Here is a 24,489-nt window from a genome sequence, read left to right as displayed (position 1 = left end):
TCTCTAGGATCAGAGCTGAGTCACTCAGAATTACCCAGTCAGGGAGCACACAGCACCAACTGGAGGCTGACACATTCCCCATATTCTTGTCCTGTGGGGATTTAAACCTCTGAACATCCCAGGGCTGCAGATGTTGGGTTTTCTAGCAGCACCTCCCAGGGCAAGCCCACAACCTGCCTCCTTCATGAAAATCCAGCACAAATGAAAGAATGGACTCTTAGTCCAGTGCTCTGGCTCTACTGGATTCAAACCATGATCCAAAACCCATGACTTTGTAAAAGAGAAAAAACATTTGTCAATACATAGCTCAAAGAATCTCAAACTAAGCATCCTTGCATTTTCCTTCAGGACATTGCTTGTATTTCATTTTGTGGGCAGCTTTCAGCCATCAAGAAAAAAAGCCACGGAGAACTGCTCTGGCAACACTTCTTACCTTTGACAGCTCAGATATGATGGATTACCTGGTGTCTACAACTCCCAACTTTTCACTCCCCTGGTCTCACACTTTAGGAATGCTGGAAGGGTAGCTGGTGGTCTGTCTGTAAGAGAGTAAACTGAAATGCTTCAGGGAGAGGAGTTTACAGGCACTGTACCATAAAGGACATGGAAAATACAAATGGTTTATAACTCAGAGGGACAGCTTTTAATGCACACCATCAAGGTCTCTGCAGAAGCCATGACTAAAATGTTTCCCACACCGAAATCTTTTTCAAAAGAGTTATGTTCTATCCTTCTGCCAGAGCAGCTGACCTGGAACAGAATTCCTTTCCCAGCTATTTGATAAGGTCGATCTGACACAGAAAAGAAAAACCTTGGACTATGTCTGGCACTGCACCAGGACAGGCAAATGTAACATTGCCACATCACACAGCTGTACATAAGAAAATTGGAGTTTGGCTGCTTGGTCTCAGGCTAGCAGGACTCATCAGCACTTCATCTCTTAGTACAATATGGAACTTTATTATTGAAAAGAGTCTCAGTCCAGTTCCTTAGAAAAATCTAAATCTTTATTATACATACTGTATTACACTGAAAATACGTACCCAAAGACAGAATAATTTGAATTTACAACTGTACAAAAAAATAGAAAACATACGGGCTATGCTATAGATGTAACATTTTACAAAATGACAGTTCTTGTTAAAGGCACCAGATTCCCAGAGGGCTCTGGCTTAACATTTTTTAGTCTTCATTATCAGTCAGATCTTACTATGAAAACGTGATTCACTCTTGAACTGTACAATGTCAAAGTCTCAAACTTCTTTCACCTAGACAAGTGGTCTGCACTTTGACACAGCTTAGTGAGGGAAGTGACCAGTTTCATACAGAGATGTCAAGCAACTACCAAAGACTCCTCCCATTGCACCAGCATCCTATGGTATTTAACCAAAATATTAAATGGCAAAGCTACCATTGAAAATCAAGTTAAACCACAAAATACTGGCCCAATACTAGAGTGTTACCCATACTAAGCCTAGAGTGTTTTGTATGGAGATAACTACAGAACACCAGAACAGGAAAGAAAATGTTCTGTCAAAAAGAAGATGCAATCTATGACCAGAAGTCCTGCTCAGCATCCTTCTTGGGCTCACCTCTATTACATTCATTTCACTTTTTCTGGTCCCTTGTGGCAATTAAAAAAGAAATTGGAGTCTAAAGGAACCCAGCACTGTGCTGTAGGGCAAACTGTTAAAGAAGCCTGGGTATGCATGAATGTGTTCTTTCTCCCCTAAGCATAAAATCTTTGGACAGGACAGGGACAAACACAAGCCACTTTCATTGCTTTTTTCTCTCCAGTATTCCACCCTCTCAGAGTTAATAAACTGATCTGTATCATGCCTAGGCTGCACTGACTGGTGCAAGGCAAGAGAAGCTGGGACATCCTGCCTTGGAATGCACCTGGGAAGTCTGGGCTTATTACTTACTAAAACTTCATGCTTGGATAAATGGAAAGAGGAAAGGACACAAAACTTTAAACTACTACTTTGGTCAGTTTGTCAGTACATTTTCAAGTCATTCCAGAGCCAAGTGTTTTTGTTGAAACTCACATCACACACTGAGCCCCATTGAAGGGAATCCAGCTAACATCCAAGTGACTGAGTATGCAAGACAAAAATATTAAGTTCCAGGGCCAAATTTTGTTCTGTATATACCAATTCCATGATATTGGAATTTAAATGTTGATGCTGCCCTTCCTAAAGTGACTCATATTATCCCTATTTTCAAGCCACTGATTCAGTGGTTTCATTCTCTGAAGAACTCCATGTAGTTTTACTTCCTACTGTATCATTTTACCCATGTTGCAAAGACTTCACTTTCTCTAGGCATTTAAAAAACCCAGTTTCCTAGATTCACAGATCAAGTTGAGCAATGCTTTGATATTAAGGATCATAAAATCACTTTAAAAATAATTTATGTTTGCAGTGTTTGTCTCATCCTAATGACTTAATAGAATTAAAAATTTACTATGCTTCTGTTTAAAATTTCAGATTATTGTTATGACTGACTTCAGACAAGCAGGCATGGTTGAGACCACTTGTTCTGCAGCAAATACAAACAGGTAGCAGCAGGGTTCAGCTTCCCACACACTACTGCACTCAACTCCCACTCCATTCTAAAAGAGCCTCTTGATAAAGCTCCTCCCAACCCAACAGCACAGTCTGAAATGCAGCCTTCTGAAAGACTAAGAAAGTTTAGTGAGGGACTGAGGGATCTCCATTCATCTCAGGTAAGCCAAAAGAGCCATCCCACAGCAGCTCCTGATGACTCAAGTTGAGTCTTGCATTAACAATTTCCAAAGGCAGTACAGAACCTCCTAGTCAGCCAGTTTGCTAAAGGTTCGTTCTTAAAAATGATACTTGATACTTGCAATTATCTAACAAGCAGGAGTAGCTAAGACATAAGTATCATACATGTTTACAGAAAACTGGTCATCAGAAGAAAACCTGAAAAATCTGAATGCAGACAAGAAAAGGAATGTTGCTTTTCTTTAATCCTTTCTTTAAAAGATGAATACTTTCATATTCACTTGTTAGCCCTTACCTGTGTAACATACTATAATCAAATAAGTTATAACCATGAAAATTCATTTCTACTGAACTCATTCTAAACACTAAAACCCACTACTCATCCTTACTTGTCAGGCTGGTTTCTAGCTGTTTGAAGAAAAATCACAACCAGAATCACAATCTACACTGCTCTGAAATGGGGTAATTATGTGGAGGAGAGCCCCCAGTGTGATTGTTAAATATAACTTTCACACTAATACATGCACAACACCCTGCAATAGTAGCAGGTACCATGAAGTAACTTGCCCACTACAGGAGCTAGAACATTCTGTGTATTTGCTAAAATAAAATTAACAAATCTATCCTTTTGGTCACATTTTAAAATACTGTAGAATACAGATTCTTATTATCTATTCTTGCCCTGTCCTGTTGGATAATTTGTTTGAAAAACTAAAAATAAAATGCAATAAAAACTCCCCAACACAAAAAGACTCTAATCAATTATCTAAACATCTTTGTTAGTATATAAGTGTACATATGGGATTTGGTCTGCTTCCTTTAAAAAAAAAAAAAGCCTCATTTTGTCTGAGGAGTTCCTCTTTCACATGAAAATCTAGTCAGCCCAAGGTACTCCCCCTCAGCACCATTGTGCTACTCATCTCTGTATTTCTTCCTTCTAAGCACCATTCCTAACCAAGTACAGCTCCACGTACAAGCACTGGCAGAAACCAGACATTTAATCCAAGTCTCCTTCCAATGATGAGGCCAAGTCTCCCAAGCATGAATCCTGAACTATGTACAGAAGCCCTCAAAATAAATGCAAACTTTATTTGTACAAGTAAAGCCAGGTTATACCAGTGGTGTGAACACAGTTATAAACATAAAAATGTGCTTCTACTAGAAGGGAACAAGTATAAGGCACATTTATATGCCAGTATAATTGTGGCCACATTAGGGACTACACCAATATAACTACACTGGTGAGAACCACCCTTACAGTCACTCCAAACTTTTTAGATCAGGGCTTGGCAATCAAGCACCTTATGACTGCTCAACCAACCGTGAATTAACACTGCCTTATGACAAATCTCCCCAACCATCTGTATTCAGACGTGAGTCATTCAGCCATTTCTAGGACCATTTTTAAATTAAACTGCAATTGGTCTTGAGATACAACAGTATCACTTCCTCACAGGTAAGTTATGCTGTTCAAAGGGTTTGCTACACACAACAGCCACAGATCAACAGCTGCCCAAGACTTGCGTGGCAAAGCGCTGTCACTTCAAGGCAGTGACAAGCCACCACTATTCCTTTTTCCTGAATTTTGATTTTTTTTTTTTCTTTAGAAAGTTACAACACTCAGCTTCTCTTGATCTCAAATAATGCCAAATATAGATTAATTCATGCTGGGCATGGACACTGACAATATAGCAAGTTAACAAAGCTGCTCAATTCCATCCTATGACCCAAGCATAAATAAGCTAAACACACAGTGGGCACCATCAGACACTGGACACCACCTGCAATATTTAGTTGTACTGCAGCTGAATTACAAAATAATTAAGCACTGACCAGTAGTGCTTTAAATATCCATTCTTACACTAGAACTCGTGTAGCCAAAGAAAAATATTTTTACAATGAACACCTGTGCCCTTGTTTAATGGTAAACCACAAATGACTGTGCAGTAGTCTTCCCTTCTGGCACTCAGAAAGAAACTGCTCCCATCTCTAATCTCTCAGTTGTGATCTCCTTTTCCAGCATCTTGAAGTGCAGGAAAACAAAAACCACACCAACAAATTCCTCACCTAAGATCACCTTTCCCTCTCCCAAGATTTTACAAAAAAACAAGAAAGAAAAAAAAGTTTGACACCATCTTCTTCTGTGTTCACTGCACCCAGTTAGGTTGAAGAGCCACAACTTCTGCTCTGGAGAGTAGTACGAAATGTTTACATGAATGCTGTTTTGTACAGTTGACATACTCATAGAGTTTGACTCTACAGGGTTGACTCTAAGCTTGATTTGGTCCAGTCTGCTGTTTCTGCATCTCTTAGGAAACATTAGTTATAGGTTTGTACTTCTTGAATCTGGTCCATTCACCAGTAGCATAGTTCATTTCAAAGACCGTATCAACCAGCATTGTGGTGCTGCCAGTGCCATCTGCCTTTGGTAAATCTTCTGTATGCTCACTAAGTTTAATTTGGATGATATCACCTTGCTCTTGGCAAGGATTCTCTGCAAAAACAAGAACAACAACAACAAATTATACATTTCAGTAGTACCATATTAGAAAATGTGAAGAGCACTTGATGGAGATTCTGAATGTTATGCTGAAAAAGATCAAAATTTAAGAAACAACCCCCAAATACAAAACTGAGCAAGTAATGTCATCAGCACACAGTCACACAAAAACCTTCCTCCATAAATCACAGATTGAGTATCAAGGCTAACAAAAACAGACCCTGAAAGATAAACATCAAGGCTAAAGTAACTGGAAGAACAAGGGGAGGGATAAAGCATGACACTAATTTCTGTCTGCCCCAAGAATCATAAGAGAAGCTTCTATTTAAATGGAAGTCAGTAAGCTTGAAGTTACTTTATTTGGTATACATTTTATAGTAAAATGTCTCAATAATTTTCAGCTGCTCTGGAAGCCCAAACAGCTCCTCTATAATCACTCATTCAGGACTGAATACTTCTACTGCAATGTAACCCAATGTTACATTTCAAGACACTGGAACTGACACTCAAGGAACTCAAAAATACCATAGCTGACAGTTACTCAACCCACCTTCATAAGGTGATAACATTGTTATTGAAGGAATTCAGATTGTATACTTAACTATATATGCATTTGTGAACATATACAACACAAGTGCACACTTCCAAAATAAAATAATAGCTTGCATTATATATGCTAAGACTACCACTACTAATGCAAGATACACAAAGCTCTCAAAGTCCAGGGTTCATCACAGTAACTCTACCCCGTCATCTTCAATAATGTATTGCATTCAGCTGAATGCATGAGCCACAGAGGCTGCAGCACTCCAGTGGTAAGAGCCTTCAAAGAGTAAATTAGAAACCAGTGCTAGTGCAGATGAGAGTTCATGTAAGGACTCTTAAGCTCTCTCATCTTACATCTGATAATCTTCTGGGTAAAACAGCCTTGGTCTATCAAGGCCAGTATGTGACAGGATCTAGCTATGAGACAGCTTATCTCCCTGTGATTCACAGCACCTGTGGTTACCTAATACCTCTGAGACAACAGTTGCCAGATTTCTAATGCTAAGGAATTATCACAGAGGCTCTGTGGCACCCAACTTGAACCTCAACTTGCCACAGAAGGACTTAGATTTACTGGTCTTCTAGACAGGTTACTGGGACCTAACCAGTCAGTCCACTGTTCTGACTGGCTGCCTTGTTTTTCTTCAAGCCCTCAGCCACAATATTCCATGTGTTCAGTTATGTAGATGCTGTGTTTAGCAGCAGCTCTGACAGACTGACTTACTGGAAGCAGATCCTGAAGGCCCATTTCCAGATAGCTAGAACTGTAATCCATAAAACTACACACAGTCCAGAGTAAAGCAAGGAGCCCTGTACATACAGAATAAAGCTAGAGTCTTGGACTCACATAGGCACATTTAGAAATGCTGAGCTGCATTTCAGATTTGGGTATTTGAAATCAAGCAAAATTAGTCTCAATACATGCCTCTGGATCCTGCCATGAATCCAAGGATAAGAGCCTTTTCTGGCCTTGTAACTTTGTTTGCAGTCTTGAACATTTCCTGTGCAGCATACATTTGCTCCCTCTGCAAAAAATACAAACAAATATGAATTCCAGTGGAGAAAACACTGTCAGTAGGTACTGTACAGTAACCACAGACAAGGGTAAGAGCAATGTGGAAGTCTGCAGACCTAGAAAAAGCCACAAGGTGTTTCATTATCTTTGGTTAGAAAACAACAGCCTCAACCACTCCGTGCTCCAAAGACCAGACACTGGCAACATATCAAGAGATCAATAATGAAAACTTGCATTTTCCCATCCACAAAAGCATCAGTCAAAAAGGACGCAGTTTTACTTACTGTGAGAGAGAGGCTTTTTTTGGGTGGTGGCTGTTGCTGAGTTTGGGGGGCCACTTGTGGTGCTTGTGCTGCAGGAGCAATGGCAGGAGGTGTTGTAGGTGTTAGGGGTGAGGTAGGTGTAGCTGCAGGTGGATTAGAGTTACTGTTGTACATAGGTGTTCTTTGTTTGAACTGTGCAGGAAGAGCTGTGGTAGCATTTGGAGCTGCAGGCTCTTCAGTCTGTCTGTTAGTCTGCAAGGCCTCTCGTGTGGAGCCAGCTGCAAAAACCAAATCAGGATAATTAAAAACATTATAATCCACAAACTGGGATTAACACCACCAGTGGCCTTTAAAGAAAACCAATTCTGATTATTCCATTTTAGCACCATGAATCAATATACCATCTAAAACCTATATGAAACAATTAAGAGCTAATGCTCTTTCTACTTTCTCCTCTGTTATCCTTTGCAATAATCAGACAACTGAGTGACTATCTATGCAATACAGATTACACTGTATCTAGCATCAAAGTTTGTCTTTAATGGATGCTTGATTAAATTGAAACTACTTTATTTACTTCTTAGCTTGTGTTGATCTAACAACTGTACTCTAACCAACCAGAATCATTATTGTACTGTCACATAGAAGCCAAAATCATAAAAATATTGCATCAACTTTTACTTAATGCAGCAGCAGCTTCCAAAGGAAATGGTAATTAAGTCTCAGCCAGTAACAGATACTGAAAACACTCAAATACTTGAACAGGTGACAGAATGAAATGTGGTCTCCGCAGAACAGTCATTTAAACACTAACTGCTAAGAGGGATAAAACCCCACAGTACTGACAAGTCCTAACTCTGCTACTTCTCAAAGTTGATCCATTCACCTGCACTTCAGGGAGTTAATTCCTAGCCTGGCTATAGGTGGAGGTTACATATATGATCAAGTTACAGTGATTTCGTAAGTTACCATCTGTCCAGCAAACTGTAACTACCCAGTGTACATTCTAGCCATCTACATTATTTTGCAGCTCTCAGACAAAGGCATAGCTGCTTAAGCACCTTTCACAAATTTCATGAGGCTTAAGCCAATCTATTCACACTGTGTCCATAATAGACTAAAAGGCAGATTCAGACAAGAGCCTGGTGCCTTTCAGATCAGATTTTAGAGAATGAGAGGTCTATCACTCTCCATCTAGGCACAGATACAGCACTGGTTTTAACAACACTGGGTTATTACCTAGTAATATGTGAATGGGACATGAACACTTGAGAGGACAGACATTTCTAAGTATTCGTTACCTCTTTATTTTGAACAAATCTGGTAAGTTTTATTACTGGCTTCCTCTCATGTCAGAATGACTGACTAGCATAATGTGACATGTCTTAACTATGCAACCTCAAATTATATGACACTAAGTCTGTGGATCTTTTGTTTGCATCTTATATCAAGGAAACAGTTCTATTCCTTGTCCATAAGAAAACCCAGATATTCTTTCCTTCTGGAATACAGGGTAAGTTATAAAGAATAAAGACAATAGTTTCCTGCTGTTGAATACAATTCCAAGACTCTGGAAGATACTACTAGCTGCTGACAGCACTGATGTGCTCTTGGCTGTGTTCCTTCTGGAGATGCCAATTCTTGCCAGAGAAAAAGATTTGCATGGAACTTCAGTGAAATTCTGAACTGCTTCAAGATACAATGAAGTAATCAGGTTTTGCATATATATTTTTCTATAGTGACCAACATGCCACAGCTCCATTATAGTACCAAATCACAAGAAGCAAGAGTTAAAAAAATGTACTGTAATGAAACATTGATTCTCTGGTAACTGCAAACTCTGGTAATAAAACCCAATCATCCACAGCTGTTAGTGTGAAATGATACATTCCTGTAAGAATTTACAGACAGCAGGGAACATAAAACCAAGTGTATTAAAAGGTGTAGAAATAAAGACTCATTTGTACACATGCTGTTTTTTACCACGGGCAATTTTCTAGAACTGACAACTAATATAGCACTTTTCAAGATATGCAGGAGCTCTGCTATTATCTATTAGATTGTTATAAGAAGACAGAAGGAAAATGGATGGCTTTATCCCAGCCTATATGAAAGCCAGCATGTACTTGGCTCTGGAAACTTACCTGACTCTCAAAACCAACTGCTTTGTAACTAACTGCATGCATATATGAATGGCTATATGGAATATGTACCCTAGACTTATATGTATTACTGGTCTCTTTAGGGATTAAAAAAAAATGCTGGATATTCTATCACAGAGTAAGAAAAAAACCCCAAAACAGTAGATTTCTTTACTTGCTTGACTTAACCAGCAGTCATTGCAAGACAAATATAACAAGCATTTTCTTTATTTAGGTTAAATGATACATCTGGTTTCCCAAAACCCAAAGGCTGGACTATTGCAATGGATTTTTAGACTGCTAAGGTTAAGCTTCACTAGAGCTGAAAGACAGCAGGTTTTTAAGTTAAGAACTAGACTGTAGAACTGTATATATAGAGAATTAGGTCCCAAAGGCAAAAATGGGTCTTTTACCTGGCTGTGTTTCAGAGCTGGGGATATATGAGGAAGATGGCACCACACTGGGAGTAGCAGGTAAATAACTTGTAGAAGGTAGTGCAGGCTCATTGTTCAATGAGCCAAGTTTCTGTAAAACACAAAAGAAAGTGGTTATAGACATCTTGCTCTATATATTCATGTGATATTTCTGCTTATAATTTCAAGTACTAGTTGTGCCTCAATATTCTTTTTGGGAACATAACTATGGACTCCTCTGTCAGAGCAAGCTTGTCCTTTTAATCCTAACTTCCTATACAAATTTCAGACATTAGAATTACCCTAGAAGAGAAAAAGCAGCTTTTATTTTCCCTCATGCAGATCAAATTTTCATTTGAAGGTACAATCTGAGCCAGGAAAAAATATTAGAGAGAATGTACTTTGCAAAGACAGTCAAGCAGCTGCTGTTCCTTTGCCCCATTCCTCAGCAGCAGCATGGAGACCTGATGATGAAATTTGTGCAGACAGTGCTCTCTGAGGAGTGACACTATAGAACCAAGTAAACTTCTGCCTCAGCAAGCACGGTCTTCATTGTTAGCAAGACAAAAATCTTTGTTCATTCACAAGCAAAAGGCCAACTAAAATATCACCTGAGAGAAGTAGAAGGCAGCAGCAAAAGCTCAGGTAAAACCATTCCCACATTCAACACCAACCTGACAGAGGTCAACATGGATCAAGCCTAAGAAAATGCCACAGTTTGTACTTGTTTATACATGGCACTGCATACACAGCATAAAGACAAGAGCATGCTCCCTCTATGAAGATCTTCACTTTGGTCCAATCCATCTTCACCAATGTAAGAGGTTGAGAGAGTAAAGAGGTTTGGGGAAAATAAGTCTAGCAGACACATCATTTAGGGTAGGCTTACTATACAAAGAACAGATATTCAGTAAAAAATGGAGTTTGTAAAAAAGAGATGCTCTTAGACTTCTGCAGACACAGGCAACAACATTAACTCCTGACACAGGCCTACCAATATCTGCCTGTATGGTTTTTTTTTTTCCTTGTGTCATAGGTTGCTTGCCATAAGCACAGGGATAGTGATGCACGTGCTTATCATCAGGCTCTAGATGAGAAAATGCCTGTTTCACCAACCAAACCACAGGTCTTCACACAGAGTGCTCTCCTAAGGCAAGCATTTCATGTCAACACACAGACTTAAGGCAGATGTAATCACAGACATTTGAAATTTGAAACAAAAGAAGACACTTAAGGTTTGAGATTGATTTCAATCCTCCTGAGAGGCTTGGAAATGCTGAGTGCAGCTGCACTGAATTATCTACCAGTATCTAAAGAACCCAGTTGCCCAAATTAATTCCAGGGCACAGACCAGTAACTAATGCTCTTCACAGACTTCTGTGGGCACTATTCCACTAGGGTCAAAGGATGCACAGGCACAAAGTGAAACCTGCAGCAACCCCTGAAGATTATTCTACCTTTCTAGGGTCAGAGAACCCTTTGATCCCTTTAATCTCTACCAGACTAATTCTCATTACAGAAATGTCATAATCCATGAGAAACTTAAACTGTGATCAAAAAACCTAAGCAAAAAACCAACAAAACCCAAACCACACTTCATCTAAAAATACATTAAGAGGCATGTTTCAACAAGTCAGTAAAATATCATTACAGTGCTTACAATACCATGCACCATGGTATTCTTTTTTATTTGGTTAAGTTGTTTGTTTTGGTTTTGTTTGGCTTACCTGTGTCGAGACAAGGCCAGCAGCATAATCTGGGGTAGCATTTTCTACTACTGTTTCTTCTTTGGCTTGCTTTTCCACAACTTCTGTATCTTTTGCATAAAAATAGATGTCAGTTAAAAAATTTTCTGAAATACTGAATTAAATGTACTTTTTGGAACAAAGATTCAAAAATGCATTTCTTAAAGTCTGCTTAAACATGCTTAGAGATATATGCTGAAAGCTTGGCAGATACAATAATCTTCATACACAATTTTATAATCAACACGTTTATCAGCTGAACCAAAATGTATATCCATGAGAATATAGTAACTCAGTAATTATGCAGAAATGGTTAATTCTGTGATATTAGAAAGCAATGAAATCCAAGCAAAATTTTTTTGGAATTCGGATTTTGTTCTGAGATGGCACTTATTTTTTTGTGACAAATACAAAGTAGGTTGGTTTAGGGCAAACATTCTGCCTTCTGTATCTTCCTGATATGGTTTAGTACAGCACAGCACTGTCACTTCAGCTAAAAGCAGTGTATCAGGTATTTTTTACTTGTCAAGATCTCAGTCAGAATTCTGTAGAATGCTATATATTTTTTTCAACATTATTTTAAATTAATATACTTGGCCTCACAGCCAGCAGAAATAAGAACACCAAAGTATCTTAGAACAATTTCAATACTGAAGTCACTCACACACCTATGTGCTGTCCAAAACACAACTGGCTGGCTGAATCCTCTGATGCAGAGTCAGATTATCTAGGCACACTGCAATGCATTTAGGAGTACTGAAAAAAGTGAAAATTCTCCTTTTAAGGCATTTTTGTTTGGGTTTTGTTATTCCTTCCTTTTTTGAAGTTTAGCTGAAGATGGGCTTTAACAAAATAAGAACAAATCTACAAATCTAGGTCTTATTTGCAGGTATATTAATAGCCTTTTTAAGTAGCATTGTTATACCAACCTAATGTCTTTCTTCTTCTCTTTGCTTCACGGCCAGCACCTACCATATCCAGCTCAGAGATGTCTAGAAGCTAAAAAGAAAAAACACAGAGAACTTAATATCCACGCTACAGTTACGTAGTCGAGCTCTAAATATTGTCCTTATTTATTAATACATAGTATAATATATGCTACAATATAATATAATATAATACTGGGTTCAAAACAGCATCAGAAATTCACTTTAGCTGAGGGAGGGGAACTGAGCAGGAACACAAGAGACAAAGAAAGAGCACATCTACCTTTACTCCTCTTTCTTTGCGCAGAGGTGTTCTTGAAGGAGGAATTGGAGTTCTGTTTCCAGCAGGACTAAATACACTGGGTGCTGAAGTACTCCTGAATGGAGCTTGTTTTGGTATTCCTTTGAGTGGTGCTTAGGGAAGATCAAAAAAGGGAACAACTGTAATACATGTTTAATTAGCTACAAAAACAATAATGAGATCTTTGGCTTTTCCCCTTCTTAATGCACACCCCCCCTGCTCTTTAATTTAAAATGTTTATAACGTGGAACTGTCTATAGTACATTAAATGCTCCTCAAAGGTCACATTAGGTTTTATCCTTTGAAAAAGTAAAAGCCATCACTAGGCTAATGCAATTAAACAGCTGCACTGGAATCAAAATATACTTCTACATCCAAGCATCAATGCTTTCACTACTTACAACAAATAAACTGAACATATAAAAAGGTATTAAGCATGAATGTTCTGAAGCCAATTATTGCCAAAGTTGCTCTTTGAACTTTAAAAATCTAATTACTTCATAAAACTGCATTTAACCAAAGATTCTTAGCCAACCTTCTGAAAGGCTAAAGGCTCAAAATCTACTAGAAAGGTAAATTACTGCTCCACAAAGGGGTCTGAAATGCCGGACCTGCTGTTTGCACAAGGAAGAGGATCCAATTTGGTGTACACTGCAAACAGAAGACATGCAGTCTTCTGACTGAACCTGCTACACCTGTAAGAGGCTGTTTTCCCCCAGCTTTATACTGTTAACCCTCTACCACACACTTGATTTAAGTGCTGAAGGAAGCAATCTTTCACTAACTGCTAGAAATTGGGGCCACACATACCAGGTCATTGAACCTCCTGACAATCACACAAACACATCACACCAGACAATTTGAAGGGATACTCTGATATCCTTCTGTCAGATGCTCTGTATCCTTCTGTATGTTGTGCAGAAAATGTTTTCCCCACTGACAATCCTCTCTGCCCAAGTCAGTAAATTTCAGTGGAGTCAATCTGAGTTGGTTGCATAAACCACATTTCTATAGAGCACCTGGTTCTAAAGGCCAATTCCAAAAACTATCTTTATTACTTCGGTGGCTAAAAAAGAATGCCAAAAAAGGACTAATGGTCAATTTCCATACCGGGACAAATTTCATTTCAAATCACAACTACACTTTTTGCATTTCCTGCATGAACAAGTGGCTAAACTTTGGTGCTCAGCAACATAATGACTGTGGGAAAAATTATAGGTGTGCAATGATTTCAAGTATGTAACTAATTCTAAACCCTCCTCTGGCTCCTGGTCAAATACTTACTTGAAAATTTCAAGCAGTTCAGGAACTTCATCTAACAGCTGAAGTCTATTAAAGCAAAGCTGAAGAATGACTATACATCTCTTATGTCCACTAAACAAAAGCCACTGCACAGCCCTGGCTGCAGAGAGCACACTGTCCCTCTTCTTTCTCCTCACAGAATTCAACAAACACAATATAGATTCAGTCTACTTGACAGCAGCTTCAAAGAGCACAACAGATAACAGTGTGAGCAACTCTATTCCAGTTTGGAGCAATATGGCTTAGTCAGGAGTTATTCCTGGAGTGATGCAAATTAAATTCTTACCAAAGTCTACAGGCATGATCTAGCTGCGTACATTTTAGAAGCATGGCAGATATACTTGCTGTTTAAGAAAAACCCCACACTCTTGTTCTTTCTGACAAGACAGGTCAGAAACATTTAAATATCAGGAGAGAGAGAGAGAGAGGCACAAAGGGAAAAATCCTTTCCTTCAAAAAAGAATTAAGGTTTTGTAAAAACGAGGCTGTAATTTTAGTCTTCATCAAAGCTATTTTATCAGATTTTCTTTCTGGAAAGTGCTGAAAGAGAGCCATACTTGTTGTATCTATCTTTTTGACTAGTCCCCTGCCTTTGGCATGGAAAGGCACTCCTGCAGTTTTCTTGAGCTGTTGTGCAGTTTCTGTTGCTAAAAAAAAAAAAGAGGGGGACTTAGTTATTACAGTTTCTGTGCTGAAAAAATATAATAAATTGCTTCATTTATAAAATGTTATTACTTAATACATAAACAGGTATGTATAGCAACAAAGAATGAATTTTATTTTAATTAAAAAGCAGGTCATTTATGCAAGGTAAACCCATTATCTGAAGAAAATGCAAAATCAATATAACTGTGAAACTCATCAGATGGTCTAAGCTAAAGTAAATTATCATAGTAGATAATTTATTTGATAAAGACAGAAATAAAGTTCTATATAACATGATAATATCTTGCAGATCTCGTATTTAGCCAGACCAACTACTCAAGTCACACGTATGAGAGAAGCAAGCTGCTGCAAGAGAACAGCAAGCACACTTAAGATCACTTAGTTCAAGCAACTATCACTACAGATATGTATACATATATTGCCTGTTGTTAGCAAAAGCCCTCTTGGCTTTCACACCCTACATAGACATACTGAGCAAAAGAAAGCACTAATTAGCAGCTCTTGCTCCGCTGCAAAAACATATGGCAAACTAAAACAAGTTTCTCATTTCAGTGCTGTTTCATGACAGCTTTATCCAAAGATGTCCCTCACAGCTCTTCACAACTGTTAAACACACCCACAAGGCAGTGTATCTGAGCTTTCAAGTGCTACAGATTTCTGTATACCTTGATATCAGAACAGGATTTAAATCAAGATTAGCATTTTAAGATAATCATGGCAACTTGCACCTGCTCTTCCATTCCTATCAGTCTATTAAAGACAAAATAGTCAGCCAGCAAACCTCTTATAACAGAAAACTTTTATGTATAAACCCATACTGAAGCATAACACTGAATATAAATTTTCCTTTCACCATTTAATTTGTTACTCAGTCTTATCAACTAGCTGTAATACTACTTACACTTCTGCAAGAGTTCAGCTCTGAGAGTGGCACTTTTAGGTTTCCTTTTCAGCTGGAAGTGTTTCACTGGGGGAGTAAGAGGCCCAGCTAGTGTTGTCAAGGCATTTTTGTTTAAGTATTGGCATTCCAACGGCAACATAGCTGAAGTTTCACATTCACTTACTGCATAAAGAGTTAACACAGTACATATGGGTATTAGCACCTCCTTGATTCCCAATTACAAAACATTTTACAGCTACACTGTACAGGTGTTTTTATATTTCAGATTACTCATTTAAGCACCCATAGTAATTTGGTTCTAATTATAATACAGTATATAACTGGTTATTAGAATACTTGTTTTTTACATTAGCTTCATAAGAGCTTCCACGTTAATCATACCTAGTCAAATTAAAGGAATCCTGAACATGCTACTATTGTCAGACAAAAAAAAAAAAGACTGAATTCTCAGATTCATTAAAAACTACACAAAAAAAGGAATCTACACAAAAGCCCAAACCATAAGTGTGAACAGACAAATTATTTGTTTATAGTAAGAAAACAAAATGCTTTCACCTCTCAGTAATTTCACTACTGGTCTGCTGCAATCCCAGCTCCAAGACCCTGCCTGTCAACGCCCGAGGGCTTTTTGGAGGCAATGTGCTAAATCAAACCCACTGTAATAGGAGTAGCTTTGCATCACCATCTAAGCTACATTGTTTGAAGCAGCAACTGTGCAAATGCCTGAGCCAATATTCTCAGCTGCCAGGCAATCCACATCGGCAGGACACAAGCAGCAGAACTCTTTGTGTGATCAGTCTCCCCCACAGCACCCATCATGTGTTGATTAGGAGGACTTTCAGCAGAGATTCACCCCACCTGCCCAATACAACCGTGGTGCTTCCCCACAGAGGAAGCTATACACACCAGCACTGCAGAAACAGAGCTTTTCAGTCACCTTTGGTACAACAAAGATGGAGTAATGTATGAAAAAAGCTCAAATTACTAAGATGCAGTCAGTTTTACCAATCAGTGAACGTACAGCCCAGCTAAGATACTAGTGAGTCCACATTCACTTGCACAGCGCCCTTCAGGGTAATACCTGACACAATGCAAGTTCTGATGTTGTGTGAAAAGATACTTTAAGCTATCATTCCTTAAATATTACCAATCCCAGTTCAGTACCATGCCAACTCACAAATTGTGGCAGTTAAGACAAGACATACTGCCTGTCCTATTACCAGTTCTGTTAAAATACCAGGACTGCCTGTGAAATGACAGGCTGTTTCTGAAAAAAGGCATCATATTTCTGGAATTTTCACCAACACAAAAGTCTTACCTTTTTCTCTAAGCTCTCCTAAAATATCTTGAACATTGGGATTCTGTTCTTCAAGATCAAGGTTAAGGGAGCCAGTATCTGGAAAGGATTTTAAAATATCAGCTACCATTAAGACCCAGGGGTCTGAATCCAAGGTAGCGAGCTGGATAATTTCAGTCAGTGCCCCTTTCATCTAACAAAAAAAGAAAAAGAAAATCAGCCAATTTGAAACAGTCTTAGGTTAGGTTTTTTTATTATTTTAAAAAGACACTCATGTAAACATGCACAATGTTTTACTACTGGGGAAGGGAAGAGGGAGACTGATTCAACAGTTATACATTAACTCTAGAACTAAGTAAAGATCAAACCAAGATAATTCTTTATATTGCATTTTGTCAATCTAACCCAAGTTTGGTTTAAGCTTTTGGCAGCTCAAAGCACTGAACATTTTTACTAAAAGCAACAGGCCAGATTTTTATGTTAATGTCTCCTTATATTCTACACTTATACTTCACACATTATATTCAGTGGTAAAAACATACAACTAGAATACAAGAAGTTATTTACAGCAGGCCTTTAAATGAATATGTACCTCTTCCTAGGCTACAGGATTATATAGCTGACAGACCACATTTGCATTGCATGAACTGAAGTCCTCAAATTTTAACTGAAGCTTAGGCCAAAATACTGTTTCATGCTAATCAAAACTGTATTGTCTGACAAAAAATATATAGTCCTCCAATATGCCACAAGTAACAAGATTTTCCATCTACCCAAATCTCCTTTAGTCGAAAGTTATTTTGCTTTAAGCACTTATTTTGAAAGTGGGGAAATAATGCATGAGATTAAAAAAGGATTGTGACAATTTGTTTTAATTAAAATTGCTGATCAACATGTCTGTTGGCACTATGAAAGGAAATATGTGTCACAACAAATACAGTCAGGGGTTTACACAGTGAATCTCAAATTAGTTGTTTTATTTAATTCACAGGTAAGCTTAACCTCCCTAAATAGTCCAAATCCTTGTTTTTACTTCTTAGTAAGTTAACTTTGAGATAAGCATTAAAGCATTAGATTCTCAGGACTAGGATGTCAGAGATGTGCTGTGAGTCTATAAAGCCATGAAACAGTAAGATGGCACATTTAAATATAGTCTGTACAGTACTGATACTGAAGAATTTACAAGTATAAGAAAATACTTGAATTTTGATTTTTCACAACACATTACAGTATGCATAGCTTAGTTACAATCTACATCCTTGTTGCCCTGTGTTCAGAAACAGAGATTCATCTTCATGCTGTATTTCTCTTTGTATAGAACCAGTCTTTTCTTATATGAAAATGTTTACTAAAACAAGCTTATTCAATTCATGCAACTTTAAGAAGTTAAATCTCTGCTCTCCAGTTTTTCCCCCTCAGCACTTCTGAAACTCAGCAGTGGCAGATAAACACAGACATTTCCCAACTCCTTCCACCCACACAAAGCTAATGCTCTCTCACTTTAAAAAGTTCACAAGCACACTATAGGGGCAGTTTGTCCCTTACCCTTTGAAGATTTTACCATATTGATACACTTGTGAAATGTACAAGATCAGTTTATCTGATTGAAAACTAGCAACTCTACAGCTTTAAGCTTGAGCAAACCCTTGGTGTGGCTGGCTAGTCACAGGAGCACAATAAACACAAAAAGAAAGGAGCAGAATGGAGGCACTGCAACACTTAGCAGCACTCCTGATCTGCTTTGGATTTGGAGCCACAAAGCCTTGCACTGGTTGACATTTGGCAAAAATTAATCAACATTTAAACTCAGTGGAAAGAATAAATGTAAGGTTCTAGTCTTTGTTGTGCTCCACTGCTACTTTCTCTCTCAATGAACATAAAACTCCACCTAGACTCCACACATACTTGTAAATCTCTAACCATAAACTGCTCACTACTGAAGTCCTTTATTGCCCTATCTGTCCTGGAGGAATTACAGTACTGATTTACAGCAAACACCAGAAAACTGAAAACATGCCATGAAAATGGATGGTTTATATTTGCATCTCTCTTACAAGGTCTGATCTGGACACCACTAATGGATGTTAAGTGCTTAGAATGTAATTTTTTCCCCAAAGTCAATTCAGGCAACAGTTGGGGGCAAGATGGCTCCTGCATCACTCCAATCTACCCCTCCTAGTTGCTCCACAAACTCCTATTTGTACCAAGAATCCTGAGCTACACATATATACTATGCATGTTTCTATGAAATGCTCAGCTGGGCATGCTATATCCATATTGCTCTCAGGGCAGCTAAAGACAGGCAACCTACTGATGCCACAGTGCAGAGCTTCACATGACTTGGGTTCCTTCAGTAATAGAGCCCAGAAGCAACTTGTTTGCCAAGCACTGGACAAATTCCATTATCATAACACCTCATGGGAGGAAAAAGGTGATGAAAGAACACTCACTGTCACACACAGGGAAGAGAAGCACACTAAGATGTACTGTGAGCTAACCAAAGACCTTTTTTGAATACAGGTTTGCATTTAACAAGCCAGGATCTGATTTTTGACTCAGGTTTGTCTTCAAATGGCAATTTAAATACATGCACTCAGTTTGCTGTGGAACTGGCAGCTGAAGAAAATTTCATTTGTGGTTTGAGAATGCCTAAAATGCAATTCAAAATAGCAGAGAATCCTATGTACAATTTTTCTGTTTTTACAGAGCACAGCCATTATACCAAGCTCTTAATCATGTAAGATTGCAACACTGGGTCACTAAGAGTACCATCAGCTCCAACCAGTGTCTTGTTATGCACGAATGTCAAGATATGATTCAACATGTTCTGGCATTTCTCTCATCTCAAACTTAAGGATCATTAGTACTTTTTGCAGCCTGCTGGCACAAAACAAAACAAACAAACAAAAAGCATAGGGCATGACTAGAAACACTTGATAAATAATCAGGAAGGATGGAAAAAGCCTGGGAACAAAGTGAGAGTAATAATGGCTGTGCAGGAAGAATATACAAACAGAATTGTGGCAAGGGGCAAAAAAAATTAATGTTACTAGGAACATACAAAGTAAAAGCTGCAAGATGATTTCTTGCAAAGAATTCCCATCTATTTAATTTATCTTATTCCTAAATTAAAATACACTATTATACCTTTGGACAAGTGCATCAACAGTTGGCTAATAAACCCAAATTTTAATCTTTCAGGAGCCATAGAGGTGTTATTTAATAGGCACCTGTATTGTTATGGAACATTTTCATTTAGCTAAAAGCATTGGACTGAGAGCGCAGTATTTACACGATACAAAAGTAGGATGGATCAAATATCACTATTGTATGTGCTTTGTATTTTAATAATGAAAAAGATTAGGAAGTGGCCAAGAGTAATATTAGATTAAAATACACCTTATTACATTACAGAAGAATTAAGAACACTAAATGCAGACCAGGAAGATGCATAGCAGCCTGCATATTCTGAGAGGGAAAAGCAAGTGTCATGTACCCTTTTACTCCTTTGCACTAGTACTCCACAATTCCCACTTCCACGAATAAAACACTCACAGACATAAACAAGCAAGAAGAAAGTCTTGACTTTTGCTCTCCTGAAGCTACTGTACTAAGGGGGTTCATTCCAACTAATTCTGAACAAATAAATGCTGGCACAAAAAGAAAACTTGCACTTGCCTTTGTGAATCCAGTTAACAAGAATATAATATACAAAATAAACATTAGTAACTGTTCTGCCAAATTCACAACTGAAACTCTGCTCAGCATTGTACTGAGCTTTAGGCATCATTTCAAATAAACACAATTACCTAGGAAAAAAATCTAGCAGATGAAGCTCAGGGACATTCAAGAGTTTGCATGTTCTGCTCAGAGAATTAGAGCGGCAGAGGATATTCTTGTTAACTGCCTACAAAACACACTTAAAATTAAAATGGGAGCCAATTATTCTTATTAGTCAGCAGGAACAAACAAGCAGTAATGAGGTTCACGGCATGATAAAAGAATTAGGTTTATTACCCATCCCACAGGAGTATTATGAGAATTAAGTCCCTTATATCTATGCAATATTTGGAGTGTTGAATGAAAACATTATAAAAAGTAAAGGATACTACATTTGAGAAAACCAAACAGTTAAGCTAAGGACTGAGCTTTCAAGAAAGCTCACTGAAGATTTACTTGTCTAGACTGAAGGTTTCACAAAGATTAAGCAAGGACCAGCAGCCAGTTAAATCCCTTCTAAAACAAGTACCATCGCACTTTTCTCGATTCCCACATCACTTTTTACTCTGATGTCTGCTCTAAAATGGTTCCCATGTTATTCTGTGCCTCAATGGAAATGCTATTATAGAGGAAAAAGAAATTTTGAACAGAAAATAACTAAGTCCAATGTGCTGAGAAGGGAATATCACAGAACCATAGAATATCATTTAATGTGTTACGTAAGAAACGAGAAACCCTGCATCCACTGCCAGGGTTCCCAAAGTGTTACAAAGATGATGCAATTTATTTTCCAATACTATTAAGTTTCCAAATGCCAGCTCAGTGCTTCTCACATGTGGGTCAATACAGAATGGCACATGGCATGGAAAACACAGATTTAACAAAGTGACTAATTAAGCACTTTAAGCTTAACCATTGAGATATGGGAGTGATTTCCAAGTGACAAATTTCACTTCCAGGCAGCTACAGTTGTCTATACTGGTGTATGTTTGTTAGCAAAAAGACACCATGTTCAGTACTCCACAATACATTGAGTGGAAAATACTGCACAGAGGTATACAGCACACATATACTGAACACATACATATGATACCCACAAACATATGTATGCCAGATATTCAGTGCCAGTTAAAGTATCAACAATCTTGACAGTAAGTTAACAAATCTTCACAGATATTTTAGAAAACCCACCACCAGTGATGAGCATCTGATAAAGACAACATCCCTTTTAACAGTTTGGTTACACCAGCTATTTTTACTATTTATAAAAGGAAATCCATAATAATAATAGTAAACCTACTAGAAATGTTTAGGGCTTCTGCCCCATGCGCTTTCAATTTTTAAGCCCTTCTGCTCATTTAAAAAAATTAAAATCACATGTCCCTGAAATGATTAAGATGCTACACTTACTTTGCAAAGGTCTGAAAATATGATAAATCCCTACATTCCAATCAAGTGTCCTCTGTTTACAATGACAGATTAAGTTTATGACTGAATTCACAGACTCTACCAAAGAAGTGAAAAATGTCACAGTATTTTTTTGTTACAGCAGTAGTAGGAGCTTTGTATTTGGAACACAACTGATCACTTTTACACCAAAAGGCACAGAAACTGACTTGCTTTTCTTTACATAAACTTTACCTCCATGGCTACCAAAAGCCCAGATCAAGTAAAGCTCCTGGCTACCATCTTCCTTGTAATCTGTTAAAAGACTTCTTTTACCTACCCCATGAACACTCTTGCAGCATTTCAACAACTTATTTTTGTTTGAATGCTGCAGCCTCAAAGAGTTACTATGCATATTATTTAAGAAGGTCCACAAGTTTTTTAAGCTCTCTTCAATCTAAAAGAAGTCACTTTTTCTAAACATTCCAATACTAATTTTTTCCAGGACTACTTGGATTTTCACATTACTTCAGAAGAATTTTGCATACAGAGTTGACTGGAGCTTATGCATAGCTCCCCATCCCCCTTTTTGGCCTTGGTTATTTTGAATATTCAAAACACAACTATACTTGTCACACACAAGGAAGATGGGGCTTGTGCACTGGACAAAATATTAATATCAGCTTTTAAAAACTGAGTAAATGCTGAACAAGATTTTATTTCTTTAAGTTACATGTAACACAGTGAACAGCGATAACAGTGGCAAGACAAGAGACTGACATACACTGAACTACTGCTTGAATGTGGCGTTTATGTATTTTCAGCTTAAAAGTACACAAAAACTGAGTTATAATACTGTCTCCCCACACCCTGCCTAGTATATGTGTTTAAGTCTAAACAGTAGCTGTGTCCAAGCCATGGATACTGGAGCAAGCACAGCTGAGGATATTCTTCCCAAGAAGGTGAGAATTAACTATGCACCACCTCCATGACTGTTATCTCCACACATGGTGCAGGCAGGAGAGGAATTCCTTAAACCTAGCTGAAGAATTGTGTTTTCCAATCGTTCTCCAAGCACTGTCTCAAAGATCAGAAGCTTTCTACTGGTAAGAACAAGGCAGGTGAAGATGAGGTATGGTCCAGGACGAAATGAATAAGCTTTCCTGCATCTGTGATGACTGCTTGCAAAACCCACCTGGACTCAAGCCAGCCAGCTTATTAGCTGGAGTAGGACAGTAAAGGAAAGCACCAGCTGTTCCCAGAAAGGTTCAGTGGAAAAAAAAACAAACCATGATAGTTTTCCTCAAGCAAGACCTCAAGACCTGACTGCAAGAAGGTTGGCAAAAGGACTGTGTTCAGTGCAGACCCCAGATGTCCTATTCCTAAAGTTTCAGCACTTGCTGCTGTCCTTCCTAAAGCTGAGATGTTCGACTTGGGACACCCACACGGCTGCCAGTATTAAGGAAGGAGAGAGAAGGAAACCCAGCACAGGCGGCTGTTCCTGAACCATCCTTCCTTTCTGTCTTAATCCTAGAACAAGCACTGCTTCAGCGAAGACCTCGCCCCTAAAGGCACCCAAACTGTACCAAAACACAGCCGTACAACCACGAGTCCCTCTGGAGGCTTAAGATGGGCCACAGGTCGGAACTGCTTTCCAAAGCCAAATGTCAACCAGCGATTCCCCAAGGAGCGGGAGGAGGAGGAGGAGCAGCAACGCTTTCACTCCACTCGCTCCTTTATCACGGGGAGTCTCAGCGTTTTCCCTCACACCAAGGATCCGACTCTTCCGAGCTGGGCCTCAAGGGACCGCTCTGCCATCCTAGACCTTTTTCCTCCCATACCCCTTCCAAGAAAGGCTGCGAGGGAGAAGCGGGGATGTCTGCGGGGATCGGGCACCCGCCCTTCAGCCGCAGCCGCCCCTCGGCTCCAACCCCGGGCTCTCCCCACCTCACAGACCACGGGAAAAGGGCGGCGGGCGGGCAGTGGGGAGGAGGTGGTGGTGCTGCCGTTGCCCTCCCCCGCTTCTCCCCTCACGCCTCTCCGACCCATCTCTCTCCCTCACACACACACACGCACACACCGCTTCGGTTAAGCTTCCCGCGCAAGCTCCTACCCGGCTCTCACCTCATCCACCGCCCGGCGGGGCAGGTGCAGCATCCCCAGGAGTAGCTTGAGCTTGACGGCCGAGGAGAGGCCGTGGAAACAGAGACGGATGTTGTCGATCACCGAAGCCGTGAGCAGCGAGGCAATGCTCGGCGGCGCCCACAGTTCATCTGTGGAGCCCAGTTTGTTGTGCAGCCACAGGCCAGTGTCGCTCTCCCGCATCGACGCCATCTTGGGAGCGGGACGAAAAAAGAAGGGATTCTCCACAGGCATTTTATGAAGACACCTAAAGGGAGGGAGGGGGGGGTAAGGACCCCTGCGGGTCGCCCTCTTGTTCGTAACCCAAAATGGCGGCGCCCTATGAGCTTGCGCTGGGGAAGCTAGAGATTCCGCCGTAACTTAAAATGGCGGCGCCCAGGCGAGGAACACCATTGACGCGCTCGTCACCCCTCGTTCAGATGCAAAATGGCGCCTGCCGTAACTTTTCTTCTGTATTGCAAGATGGCGACGCCTCACA

General features: G+C 39.2%; 1 protein-coding gene across 1 annotated transcript; it reads right to left on the bottom strand.

The window, feature by feature from the left end:
• Window positions 1-991: 991 nt before the first annotated feature.
• NELFA (negative elongation factor complex member A) lies at window positions 992-24,393 on the bottom strand. Its single transcript, XM_008501848.2, has 11 exons — window positions 23,994-24,393; window positions 16,785-16,956; window positions 15,467-15,628; window positions 14,457-14,546; window positions 12,580-12,710; window positions 12,300-12,369; window positions 11,353-11,441; window positions 9,626-9,737; window positions 7,093-7,349; window positions 6,719-6,818; window positions 992-5,241 (listed from the first exon to the last, which is right to left on the bottom strand). The coding sequence occupies exons 1-11, from the start codon at window positions 24,243-24,245 to the stop codon at window positions 5,057-5,059; spliced, it is 1,620 nt and encodes a 539-aa protein (XP_008500070.1). The 5' UTR covers window positions 24,246-24,393; the 3' UTR covers window positions 992-5,056.
• Window positions 24,394-24,489: the final 96 nt, after the last annotated feature.

This window comes from Calypte anna, chromosome 4B, assembly GCF_003957555.1.
Source record: "Calypte anna isolate BGI_N300 chromosome 4B, bCalAnn1_v1.p, whole genome shotgun sequence".
NCBI classification, from domain to species: Eukaryota; Metazoa; Chordata; class Aves; order Apodiformes; family Trochilidae; genus Calypte; species Calypte anna.
Note: the sequence above shows the minus strand (reverse complement) of the source record. Positions and strands in the feature narration are given on the sequence as shown.

Bases quoted from the DNA above. Each gene is read 5' to 3' on its own strand.
- NELFA (XM_008501848.2), bottom strand. From the start codon at position 24,245: ATGCCTGTGGAGAATCCCTTCTTTTTTCGTCCCGCTCCCAAGATGGCG. The intron at 9,738-11,352 runs GTAAGCCAAACA...TGTGTTTTACAG, and splicing joins CTGGCCTTGTCTCGACACAG to AAACTTGGCTCATTGAACAA. The intron at 7,350-9,625 runs GTAAAAGACCCA...TGGTTTTTGCAG, and splicing joins CAGCTCTGAAACACAGCCAG to CTGGCTCCACACGAGAGGCC.